The sequence below is a fragment of the Antechinus flavipes genome, chromosome 5 (genome assembly GCF_016432865.1).
Source record: "Antechinus flavipes isolate AdamAnt ecotype Samford, QLD, Australia chromosome 5, AdamAnt_v2, whole genome shotgun sequence".
Lineage (NCBI taxonomy): Eukaryota > Metazoa > Chordata > Mammalia > Dasyuromorphia > Dasyuridae > Antechinus > Antechinus flavipes.
Window position 1 is genome coordinate 78,316,837 of NC_067402.1, and position 13,213 is coordinate 78,330,049.

General features: G+C 35.9%; 1 protein-coding gene across 1 annotated transcript in view; it reads left to right on the plus strand.

Moving 5' to 3' along the window:
• Positions 1-13,213, plus strand: part of ADARB2 (adenosine deaminase RNA specific B2 (inactive)) — a 479,733-nt gene that overhangs the window by 430,283 nt on the left and 36,237 nt on the right. The window contains exon 8 of the mRNA XM_051962361.1: positions 6,239-6,407. Coding sequence (XP_051818321.1) covers positions 6,239-6,407 — 169 coding nt within the window. The remainder of the gene's footprint in view (positions 1-6,238; positions 6,408-13,213) is intronic.

Sequence of the window (13,213 nt, forward strand, 5' to 3'; positions counted from 1 at the left end):
TGTATATATAGCTAGAGATATCTCTACATATATGTTTAGCTATAGCTAGAGAGATATCAATATTTACATTAATATACATAGAAAGGGTGAAAGTAAGAAGGCAAGGGGGAGAGAAAGAGCCAGAGACAGAGAGATAATCAGCTGTTAGCCAATCCATTGTGTATTTAGCCAAGCTGGTGCTTAAGAGATATCCAGCCTTGGTCATGACCTCAAACTTTTTCAGCTTGGCAGGATGTACTACAACTGGGTCATCTCCATGCCACACTAAAATACAAAAAAGATTTTAAAAGAGAAATCAAGAACTCCATAACAATGTTTCTACAAACACTGTATAATTATAATGCCTAAAAGATAAAGTAATCTGGCCTGATGTTTGGAAGAGCTAGCTGCTGTTCTATAAAAGTCCCAATATCATTGTTACGGTTTGCATCTGGTCCGGAATCAGAGCAAGAGATCTGAGCTCTAGAGAGCAAGCTGGTGAGAAATATCAGGATATTAGACTTTTTCACACCCCTGCTCAACAACTTTCAACCTATGACCTAATATTGCATTCTGAAGTGACTTCCCTTGAATGGCTCCAGTCCCACAACCCTCAGGTTTTGCTCAGTTCTTCTGAAAGATATTTACCAAAGGAGCCTGTAGTCTTTGTCCCTAGAGGCCTTTAAAAATGAGCTTGATTACAATCCAAGATATTTTAGGTTCAGTTCCAAGTGGGAATGAGAACTGCATATTATCCCCAGAGCCAGGTCTACTATTGGAGCTGTCCCAAAATTGCTTTCAGAATGTCTACAGAGGAGGAGTATATATCCTAATACCTTTATTCAGCTATAAAAAGCAATCATTTATGTATTTATTCAATAATCCATAGAACATTAAATATTACATCAGGATAGTGACTTATTCAGGGGGTTCTCCATTTGAACTTTTTTGTGGAAGATGAGAATAAGACACCAACATTAGTATATCAATATTTTTTATTTAATTATTAAAAGCTTTAATTTTGATTAAAAAGAAAAGTGGATGGAGTGCTGGGTCTGGGGTCAGGGAGACTCATCTTCCTGAATTCAAATTCTGGCATCAGACATTAGCTGTGTGATCCTGGGCAAGTCACTTAACCCCATATACCCCAGTTTCCTCAACTGTTAAATGGAACTCATAACAGCTACCATCCAAAGTGAGGATAAAATAAGATCTTTGTAAAGCATCTAACACAGAGCCTGACACATACTAGGTGCTTAATAAATGCTTGTTTCTTTCCTTACTTCCTTTTCTACATTTACCTTCTCCTACATATGTATTTATTCTCTTTATTGCTATCTCAATATGTATGGTACAATAGAAAGAATGTTAGCTCCAGCATGAAAAGATCTGTTCTAATCCTGATTCTGCCACTTACCACCTGTGTGATCTTTGGCAAACCATTTCACCTCATTCAGGTTCAGTTCCCTTATCTGGTTAAAGAGGTAATTGATGATAGAGCACTGGCCTGGAAGTCAGACTTAACCCCAATTGCTTCAGGAAGGAGAAAGGGAGAGACAGAGACAGAGACAGAGACAGAGACAGAGAGAGAGAGAGAGAGAGAGAGAGAGAGAGAGAGAGAGAGAGAGAGAGAGAGAGAGAATGAATTGAAATTGAAACAGAAGGCTACTTGTGGCTCTGTTTTAAATCTCTGACCTTAAATGCTCTTGTCTCCTTTCAAAATCATTGAAGCAACCGCTTGTATAATTGAGATAGAGCTGTGCAATTTTATTTATTTTTTTTTTGCTTTCTTTCAATTCTTAACCCCCAAAAAGTAAGCAATGCAGGGGACTTTACTGAAATCTGGAATCCATCTTTCCCTTTCTACAACCTTCTTTCCCTTCCCTCCTTCAAAGATAAAAAATCATAGACTTACATATTTTACCCAAGATTATCATTTCTTAGGACATTCTAAGTTTGGGGTGTTTGTGTGCACAAAACAGGTAGCATTATACTGATATTTTGTACCTTCTCATTTTGGGCACAATATAAATTCACTCCTGAACATTTAAAATTAGTCCCCTCCAATTTCTGCTTGGATTGACATTTTGTTCAGATTCAAGAGGCATCTTCAACTTTCTCATGCCGTTTGCAATTAGCCGAGATGCACCGGGCACCACAAGATCAGAAACACTTAGGTTCACAGTGGTATTGATCAAACTGAACAGGGGAGAAGCCAAAGACTGCAGCCTGTGACTTACAAAGCCCCCAAATAAACACTCCCTGGAAATATTTCAACCACCTGGCCCTTCAGGCAAAAAAAAAAAAAAATCATACCAACAAAAATCTGGGTTAACTACTGAAAACGAGTTGTTGATTCAAATCAGATCCAGTGCTTTCATGCACATTAAGAGGGTCTAAGGTCTTTTTTATGGGAAATTTATTTTTGCACAGGCTATGGATACAAATTGGCAACGTATCTTCTGAAATTTAGCAACCATGAGTGTAATCAAGAAAAGTAGAAAGGGATTTAATGGATTTGAATGTTTCTTTTCCCTGGTAATTATTAAGTTTTGAATTTAAAGAAATGAGAAGGAAAAAGAAATGTAAGGAGGGAAGAAAATCAGAAATTAGAATACGATAGACAGATTTCTGTCTTCACTAAGTACATATCTCAAGGGTAAAATCATGTTCATGTTATATATACATTATGTGGAGGAATCAGTACAATGGAAAGGACTTTGAGTTTACTAATCACTAGTACTACTACTAAATAATAAAGATGATATATTTGTATAACAACTTGGTTTCTATTGATAGATTATCTCATTTGATCCTCAGAACAACCATTTAAATACTATTATATAATACCCATTTTATAGGTGAGGAAATAAAGATTAAAAATCTCAGAATTAGAAGGATGTCACTATAAATCCTGGCTCCAAAACTTACTACCTGGTCACCTTAGACAATTCACTTCTTATCTCTGAGGAGATTTACATGTCCAAAGAAAGATCACTATGACATAGTCACACTTACATTTTCTCTCTCCTCATCTCTACTTTCTGGCTTCCCTAGATTTCTTCAAGTCTCAGCCAAAACCTCACTTTCTATAAGAAGCCTTTTCTGATTGATTCCCCCATAATGCTAAGTGTTTTCTCTTCTGAATTTATATCCAATTTCTCCAAATGTATTTGTTTGAACATAGCTGCTTAGATGCTCCCCAAGGTGCTACAATGGATAGGGTGCAGATCTTGGAATCAGAAAGACTCATCATTTATAGACATTTACAAGCTGTGTGTGTCCCTGGGCAAGTCACTTGAATTTATTTGCCTCAGTTTCCTTATCTGTAAAATGAGCTGGAGAAGGAAATAATAAACCACTCCAGTATCTTTGCCAAGAAAAACCCAATCACAGAGTTGGAGAAGACTGAAAAACACTAAAATTTTCAAACTTCTTAAGAACAGAGACTATTTTGTCTTTCTTTGTGTCCCAAGTACTTAAGACAGCCTCTGGAATATAATTGATAGATAATAAATGCTTGTTGACTTGACCCAAATGCTACCAGAGTGCCAAGAGTGACCTTGTTGAAGGGTGAACTACTCCCTTACCATTCTGTCTCTTGAGTCACCACCAATATGTCTTGGGCAATTAAGTAGCTCAGTGAATAGCATGCCTGGCCTGGAGTCAAGAAAACTCATCATCTTCCTAGTTCAAATGTGATCTCAGACACTTACTAGCCAAGTAATTCTGGGCAAGTCACTTATCCCTCTTTGACTCAATTTCCTCCTCTGTAAAATAGGAAATGGTAAACCATTCCAGTATCATTGCCAAGAAACCTCCAAGTGGGTCATAAAGAGTTAGACATGACTAAAATGATTGAATAACAACAATCTGTTTCTATTTACATACCCAGCCATTCATAATAATACACTTTACTTCTTAGAAATAATTGCATACTTTTAAATTACTGCAAAAGAAATATACTTATATGTTGGAATCTTTACAAACTGTTAAGTCATTAGAGCTGATAGAGACAATAATTATCTAATTTAGCATGGTTCAGTATCATTGATCTGCTCTTACAAGGAGATGTTTTGGACCAGAACCTGAAACAAGGTACTAAGTAGAACTAAATGATACAATGCTTGTGTTCATACCAGTACTCATTGGAGTTCACAAGTATGGGAGATTCACAAAGTAAACTTTGTAACTTTGTGAATTCACACCTCCCTTAAGTGTGCCTCCAGAAGGAGGAGTCAACCTTTGGGAGATCATATATAAGGAGGCTCTTAGCTTCGAGTTAAAGAATTACTTCTGGTTAGAGAGAGTTCAGCTGAATTAGATTGGAGAGGAGCACGCTGGTGCAGACACAGAGCACTCTGGGAGATTGAGAGCCAGAAGCTCTCTCTCGGAGGGAAGAAAGATTCAACTTGGAGCTGAATTGGAGGAGAAAGCAGAGGCAGAAGCAAAGGACAAAGCTGCAAGAGCTCTTGGAACCAAGCAGAGAGTTAGGCCTCTAAGCTAACAGGGCTATATTGGAGACAATAAAAGATGGAAACTTTTATCACCTGGCTGTATTTGGGGTAATTATTGACCTGAACTGGTACTAAGGCTGCCTCCAGAAAACCTCCCTGAGAAATCTGCTTTCTCCCAAAGAGAAGGATTATTATTTTTAAAGAAGAAAAAAAAACACCACATTTTGGAGCCCAATGTGGGATATTAAATCAAATGCATGAATAATTTTTAAAATTATACCTCAATCTAAAAATAAATCTAGTTCAAACTCCAATCAAGGTACTCAATATCTCTGGGAGGAAAAGGACACACATTTACAGAAACCTGGCAATGAAAGTACATGAGGGAAGAAACCCCATTTGCCATGGGCAACTCATAAGACTGGACTCCAGTCATTGGTCCATTCAGGAACATCTGTACCATGCAAAGCTACTGACCCTCATCACTTTCCATCCAGACAAATCCTCTCCTCTTCTATATTGGAGTATTAACATTTACAAACTCTTTAAAAGATGTTTAAAAGGCATTATTCTTAATTGGAATAACAGTTGCAAAGTGCATCGTCAAACTCATCAGAATGGCCATCTCTGTCAGTCAGTAAGGATTAATTAAGCACATATGCCAGGCACTGTGTTAATTCCTGAGAATATAAAAAGAGGCAAAAGACAGTTCCTACACTTAAGGAGCTCACAATCTAGACAATTTTTCATTCATCCAGCTTGTACATTGTCCAATCATAACAGAATTTCAAGTGACTCTCTGAGCAATGGAAACAAACCAAACCAATCAGCTGCTACTATAAAGAAAAGCACTACAAAAGCTTTCTCTTTTCTTAAAGAAAAGAAAGAAAGGCAGAGAGAAACAGAGGAAAACAGAAAGAGAGAGAGAGAGAAGGAGGGAGGGAGGGAGGGAGGGAGGGAGGAGGGAGGGAGGGAGGGAGAGAGAGAGAGAGAGAGAGAGAGAGAAAGAGAGAGAGAGAGAGACAGACAGACAGACAGACAGACAGACAGACACAGAAGGAGGGAGGGAAGGAGGGAGGAAGGGAGAGAGAGAGAACAGAGAAAGGGAAGAAAGAAGGGAGGGAAAGAGGGAGGAGGAAGGGAAGAAGGAAGAGGAGAGGAAAGGGGAAAGGAAAGAGGGCAGGGGAGGGGGAGAGAAAGAAGGGAAGAGAATGTAGTTCTAAGAGGCTTTACCTCTCAGAAACTTTAGGAGATGACAAAGAGCAACATCTGAAGCTAAAGTTCTGGTCCAATGAAGTCTGCCCAAAGTTGCATTTAGACTTTCTGCTGATTCTTCACTCCATACTTGCCAGTTTCTTCTTTTTTCAGTCTTAGCCTCTGATGCCCCCTTTCAGTAGATTAAACCAACATTTCTTTCTCATTTTATAGATGATTAAACTGAGGTTGAGAGAAGTTACTTGTTCAGAATCACACAACTGATGTGTCTAAAATCAGTCTTTTTGCCTCCAAGTTAAGCTGTTTCACTATTTGCTGCATCACCACTATTTGCAAATATTGGACCAAATTGCCCCTTTCTCCATTCTGATTCTGGGGTTCCCTTATCTTTTCACCCTATGCCCAATCCAACTGATAGTGATGTTTTGGTCCTCCTTGAACTTTAGAATTCTTTGAACTCTCTCTTTGTGCCCCTTCTCAGGAACTAAACAATTTTTTTTAATTTCTCTGGAAATTGAATATTATTTCTAGCTATTTGCTCTCTATAGCTGCTGTCCATATTTCACCAACTGCCTTTTGCTCCTTAGTGAACAGCAGCAGACATATCGTCAGGAAGTTCCGAGGACACCTACGAACGAAGATAGAATCAGGGGAAGGGACCATCCCCGTCCGGTGTCACAACGCTGTTCAAACATGGGATGGTGTGTTGCTAGGCGAACAGCTTGTCACGATGTCATGCACAGACAAGATTGCCAGGTAAGGGCCAAGTTTCATTTTGATGGGACTATGAAAGGGACAGAATGGATCTAGTAGATAGATATTCCAAGTAGAGGGATCTTGTTTAGCAGAAAGAAAGAGAACCTTCAGAAAAAAATGCTAGAAAAAGAGAGGAGAGGCTGATCTTTATGAAGCTGCAGAATTTTATCTCAGAACAAATTCACTACTCATATACTAACCATGTATTTGGCATTCCTGTAATTTCCCAGACTGTATGTCAGCTATAACATCAAATCTGTAAAAACACAGTTCTAACTCCCCATGGGAAAGTACCATTGACTATAAGGAAAATGATATAATTTATCTCCCTATGCATTTTGACCCAGTTCTATCAAGATTTAATAAGACAACCAAAAGAAAATAAATTGATGCACTGATTTCTATATCAAAGTGGGAGAAAAGGGGTAAAATTCTAAGAAGAGATGTACAGTTATCAAAAAGCTTTTCTTTGCAGAGAAAAAAAAAAGAAAAAAGATATTATCCCTGATAATATTTTTATGTATTTGTACAGGGATGAGAAGGGGGAAGGGAGGGAATCAAAACAATTTTGAATTCAACTGAAATTCTTTTACTGCTCGAAGGTACCACAGGGTTTCTAAATCAAAGTCTCTGGTTCCCTAGAAAAATGAAACAAATTAGTGGCTTAGAATTGAGATTTTGCATTCTCTGTGGTTTTAAACATCAATAGACAGTAAATTAAATAGAGGGTACAGAACCAGCTTTATATTTGCTGTTGATAGGCTTGTCAATAGTAATATTGTCTCAATGAACTCAGGTTCTCTTGTTTTAAGAAAATCTACTCGTATAATAAAATTCTGCACATCAATAATTGCTTTTCAGAAGTTTCCAGACTTCAAAAAAAGAAAAAAGAAGATTCATTTCTCTAGAGGAAATAAATATTTCTAGATTTTTAAAATGTACCTCTCATCTTAAGAATTTAGGAAATTCAAAAGAACTTAAGTTGGAATGTTATTTCTCGTGTCATAATTCAATCAACTTCTATGAAAAAATTAAATTTTAAAATTCTTAAGGAAACCTGAAATCTATACATTGAATCAGGTCAAAAAGCATTTATTAAGTGTCTACCATAAACCAGGTATTAAGCTAAGAGGTAGGGATACGCAAAAAAAATTAGTCCCTGTCATCAAGAAGCATAAGTATACCTGTCTCCATAGTATAAATAAATCCATTCCTACTATAATGGTCCTGAAGAAGGCTGTAGGGAAGAGGAAAAGATATGCTTTTGAAATTTTAATTTATCAACTAGAAATTTAACCTTATCTACTATCCCTATTCATCCTCCACTGGATCCCAATCTCATCTTTTCTATTTCATTATATGCTTCTGTTCTCTATTTTTCTTTCTTGTTTTCTTTATGTCTTTCCTTTCTCCCTCTTCTTCAATTCACTCTTTTTCCATAAGGTCTTTTATTTCCTTGCTAATCCGTAGTCCTAAAATATTTTTGTTTTATTTTTACAAAGAAATTTTTGGTTGGTACCATTCTCATTTCCTTTTTGGTCATTGGTTTCCTGTATATAGTTATCTCCTCTTTGGTAGTATGCAATTTTCTGCTGACTACATCCATACTCCCTCATACCCTTCCTCCCATTCCCACAAGTGAACAACCCTGATACCCATTTCTTACTGCCTGCCATTTCAAAGCTCCTCAGACTTACCTTCTATGTCTTAAATTGATGTCTCTGAAATTTGATGTTTTGTACTATTACTGCCTTTTTCTATAAGCAAATTCCTAGACTACAAGAAGAATGTAACGTATTTAGTCTAAAATTCAGCACTCTTGGCAAATAACAATTAAAAACAATTTTTAAAATGCTGCTATTGATATTGGAAAGCAATATGATCCAGATTTGGAAATAGTAGGCAAGACCACAACACATCCAATGGCATTGGAGAACTCTGTGCTTCCAAAATTAAACATAGAATCAGATAGTTAAATGAAACAAAGCACTTGTTTTAGAATGGATCATTATTTAGAATGGTTTCAGTTGGACCATGTAAATTGTGAATCATTGAAGATCTAAGTATTTATATTATTCATTGTTTGTGAATTGACTTCATTCAAAAACAATAAAACATTTGATTGTTTTCTATCCAATTGTATAGAATCAAACCAAATTTCAGATCTATGGTAATTTAGACTGAACAAAAGACATTTCATCCAAAACTGAAATTTTAAAAAATTCTGTCCAAGGACAGAAGATAGAGAGATGGTAAATCATTTCACTGTCAGGACCAAAAAATGACAACTCATGAGCAAAATCCAATGGTTCTTGTGTAACCAGAGGCCACATGTGATGCCAAAGGAAAAGGCTGAAGCAGAAAGATGAGAAAGTTCCAAATAAGGAAAGAGAAAACAAGTTTCACACTCATTCCTAAGCTAGAATGAGGAACCATTTCACTAACCGTCTGAGACTTTTCATATAACATTTTCCTAGTGTTGAATAAACCATACTACAACATTGAATGAGCTATATTTTTAACATTGAACACTGAATCCATGCAAAGTCCTAGTCATCATATGTAAAACAAAAATAAATGGATTTTTTTTCAAGGAATCAGGTTTAGAACCCGCATGTCACATTTTTTTCTAATCTTTCCTGTATTCATTTTCGATTTGCCCATAATAGGCATCCAATTTGACAAAAAATTACTAAGCCCTTACCAGGTACCCAGTACTATGCTAGACACTGATGACATAAAGACAACAAAAATAGCAGGAAAAAGCCCTCAAAAAACTTACATTCTTTTGAGGAACATTCAATAAGTACTTGTGAACTACATTAGAAAATGAACAAATGGATAAATACAATCTATTGAAACACTGTGAAAATAATTAAAAAGCAAAATATAAACAAATGCATAGTGATAGAATACAGATTGAATATCTAAGGGAATATAGGCTCCCCTACATTTGGTCCCTGGAAAGAAGGAGGGAATTAATTCTTTAACCTCTCTAAACCTGACCTTTTATTTTTTTATCACTACTGAAATTGTGAATGATATATTCTTCATTTTCGGATATGGCCAATGAGGGAATCTGTTTTGTTTAACTATGCATGTTTTATAGAAGAAAAAAACATTTAACCTTTAATTTCATTTGTGGTTGTTTAATTTGGGGGAGAAAATGTGAAGATATGAAAAAATGATAATTGAAAAAAAATAATAAAATTCTATTTTTTAAAAGAAAGAGGATATATTTATCACTTTGAGGCAGTACTTAAATTGAAGCCCTGAAACCTACGATGTCATTGGGACCCCAGGCATCCTAAAAGAGATGCTTATCACCAAGTATCACACTGTGACCATCTTTCTGAGGGAATCAATCTTATTCAACAAGCTGTTTGGGAGCCATTTTCATCTATATTTATAAATTTCTAACTGCCTCTATTATAAGATGGAGTTTCAATTTGAGCAAATACTAAAGAAAAAAAGTGTTAAAGTCTAATTGTTCCATCATCTATGTCACATACTTCTTATTTATTTAAATGACAACCAATTAGCACAATTATATCCTTAATTAGGGATAATGTAGCCATAAGATGAATACCATTTGTAATCTTCTTTGCTAATTCTTTCTCATATTATTTAAAAATAAGCTGGAATCCATTACAACAAGAGTTTATTTACTAACTAGGTATAGGGGCAAGATCTAGACCATTCCAACTCCCTATCATTTCCTTCAAAATACTGATTCAACTCTAAAACAAACAGGGAACCAGTTTTTAAATCAATAGTCCCAAAAACATCATCTAAATAAGACCAGGTGCTATTCTGGATGCAGAATAAATCATAATAGGAAGTTTTGATAACACGATATGTTGCTTTTATAGCACAATAAACATTGGAAGGTTAAAAGCTCAATGCACATTGAAGACTATAAATAAATGAATGAATCTTTTGATTCAAAGGATGATTAGATAATAAGATAAACACTGCAAAGAAAAAGATGGATTAAAGTTTTAGGAGACTCCTCAATGTTCTGTCAATAAGAAAAATATTTCCATTTTTGATGTCTTTTGATACCCATTTCTACTTCTTTGGGACAGCTAAATGGCATAGTAAGTGCCAGACTGGAGTCAGAAAAATTCAACTTTCTGAGCACAAAATCTGGCCTTAGACATTATCTGTGTGACTTTGGACAAGTTATTTACTCCTTTCTGTTTGCCTCAGTTTTTTTTCTCTGTAAAATGATCTAAAAAAGGAAATGCAAAAAAACTTCAATATCTTTGCCAAGAAAACCCCAAATGGAATCACAAAATGTTGGACATGATTTACTTAAATGAGAAAATAAATCCAGAAAGAATTCCATTCCTATCTTGGGAGAATGTTCTGAGGCTATCCCCAGCAGCCTATTTTGGTACCATAGTTTTATTTTTATTAATTTGTATTCCAGATCTCTTCTTTCACAATCTTTGGTGTAGCAAGCTCTTCATTAGGATCATTAGAAGGAGTTTCCACACTGGGAATTCTCTATACTCTGAAAACAGATATCTGAAATTTTTTAAATTCCATTTTCTTAATAGAATATCTACTTTTCTTGGAAAGGGCAAAACGAAAAATAAGCCTTGGACTCAGAAGAGTTCTATTTTCCAACTTTTTTGCTACTAATGAGCTGTCTGTTGTAGTAAAAGTTGCTTTACTTTTTTCTCCTTCACTTTCTTCTTTATAAATTTAGAGAGAATAAGTTAGTGCCTTCTAAATTTCCTTACAACTTTTGACATTCGATAATTCAAACTCCTTCAAGGTAGAGATTATTTCATTCTATGTCTTTGCAACTCCAGTGCCCAGCATGGTCTGGCACACAACAAGAGCTTAATAAAAACTTGATTAGATTCTATACATTTTGAACCTCATGAGGAATCCATTGTCTTTGGTTATTCATCTTCTCTTCTCCATTGCCTTCTGGCCCAAATTCTATATGTATAACTTGAAGAGAAAAGTCAATGCATCCATAGAAGCAGTGAAGCTTCTTTCAAATACCAAAGGACTCCATAGCTCCACATTTCCCTTATCATCCCATATCTCTAATTCTTGCTCTTCAGGGGAAAATTGTTATTATTAGCAAAAATAAAAATACCTGACATTTATATAGTACTTTTTTTTTACAGAGCACTTTTGATATAGTATCACATTTGATACTTATGACAACTCTGGAAAGCAAGTGATAATAATTTTACCATTTTACAGATAAGGAAACAGAGGCAAACAGGATAAGTTACAGGGTCATGCAACTAGTAAGTGTCTGAGACCAAATTTGAACTCAGATCTTTCTAACTTCAGGTCTAGCCTTCAATCTACTATACCACTATCCATCCTCTCCACTTCCCTTCCTCTTCAGTACTGCTGAATAGTAAGAATAGTGTATATGTATATGTGTGTGCACAAGTGTTTTATATTCTCTTACACACATATACACACATATTATTTTCATATACACACAGAATTAGTAGCAGTGTGACTATGGGGAAGTTACTTAACCCTATTTATCTCAGTTTTCTCATCTGCAAAATGGCAAAAATGCTCCAGTGTTTTTGTCAAGCAAACCTGAAGTGGGATCACAAAGAATCAGACATGACTGAAATGGCTGAACAACAAATAATATAATGAATAGATTAGTCAGGAAGACTCAAGTTTAAAAGTAGCATTTTGGTATTCTGTCTACTAGTTATTACCTAATGTGCCTCCTCTGATATTGACTGATATTCTGAATATATGATTATTCTGATCATTTGTAGACATAGCCCCTTAGAGCACTGACCTTAGAATCAGGGGGCCCTTTGTTCAAATCCAGCTTCAGATATTTATTATTCCCTGTGACGCTGGGTAATTCATTTAACCTCTGTCTCAATTTCCTCATCTATAAAATGGAAATGATAATATCACCTCTCTCTCAGAATTACAAAGATTAAATTAGAATGATATTTATAAAGCATTTGGCAAATATTATCATCATCATTATATGATTGTGATTATTAAAAGGCAATACTTGACATTTCCTTAACTTCACTGTGATGAGGATCTCAACGCCACCTTTCAAACAATTCTTGATTAGGGTGATCTAATCCCTTCAGTAGAGAGCATTCAGTTCTTTAGTTAATGTACTCATTCAGGTCTACTACAAAATTACCAATTAATTTTGAAAGCATTCTCATATGGCATTCACTCAAATCTGCAAAATGGCTGTTCACAGTCTCTTTACCAGCAATGAGTAACAATCATAATTGTTGTTTTGTCCAACTCTTTGTGACCCCATTTGGGGTTTTCTGTACAGAAATACTAGAGTTTTACCATGTCCTTCTTTGGCTCATTTTACAGATAAGGGAACTGAGACAGTTTCTGTTGGAGGGTAAAAGTGATTTGCCCAGGGTCACACAACTAATGTCTGAGGCCAGATTTGAATTCAGAAAGCTAACTCCTCCTGCCTCCAGCCCACTTTATCCACTCCACCACCTAGCTGTCCCAAAACAGTTGTCCAATTTGCCACCATGAGGCAGTCAATGCTATCTGGTTAAGACTATAAAAGAAACAGAAAACGTTATGATCATTCCCAAAACAGAAGAAACAGAGACTGAATGTCACCCTCATTCTATGTATGTGGCAGAATCAGACAAAAAGTTCCAGTTAGACAGTGCCATTATCCACTTCATTAAGACATTCTGAACAGCTCTCACCGTCCAGACAGCTCCAGTTCTCCGATTCTCACTAGGCCAAATATTCAGGCTGAGGTAGATCTGGCTGACATTCTATGGTGCAGCTTTCTTTTA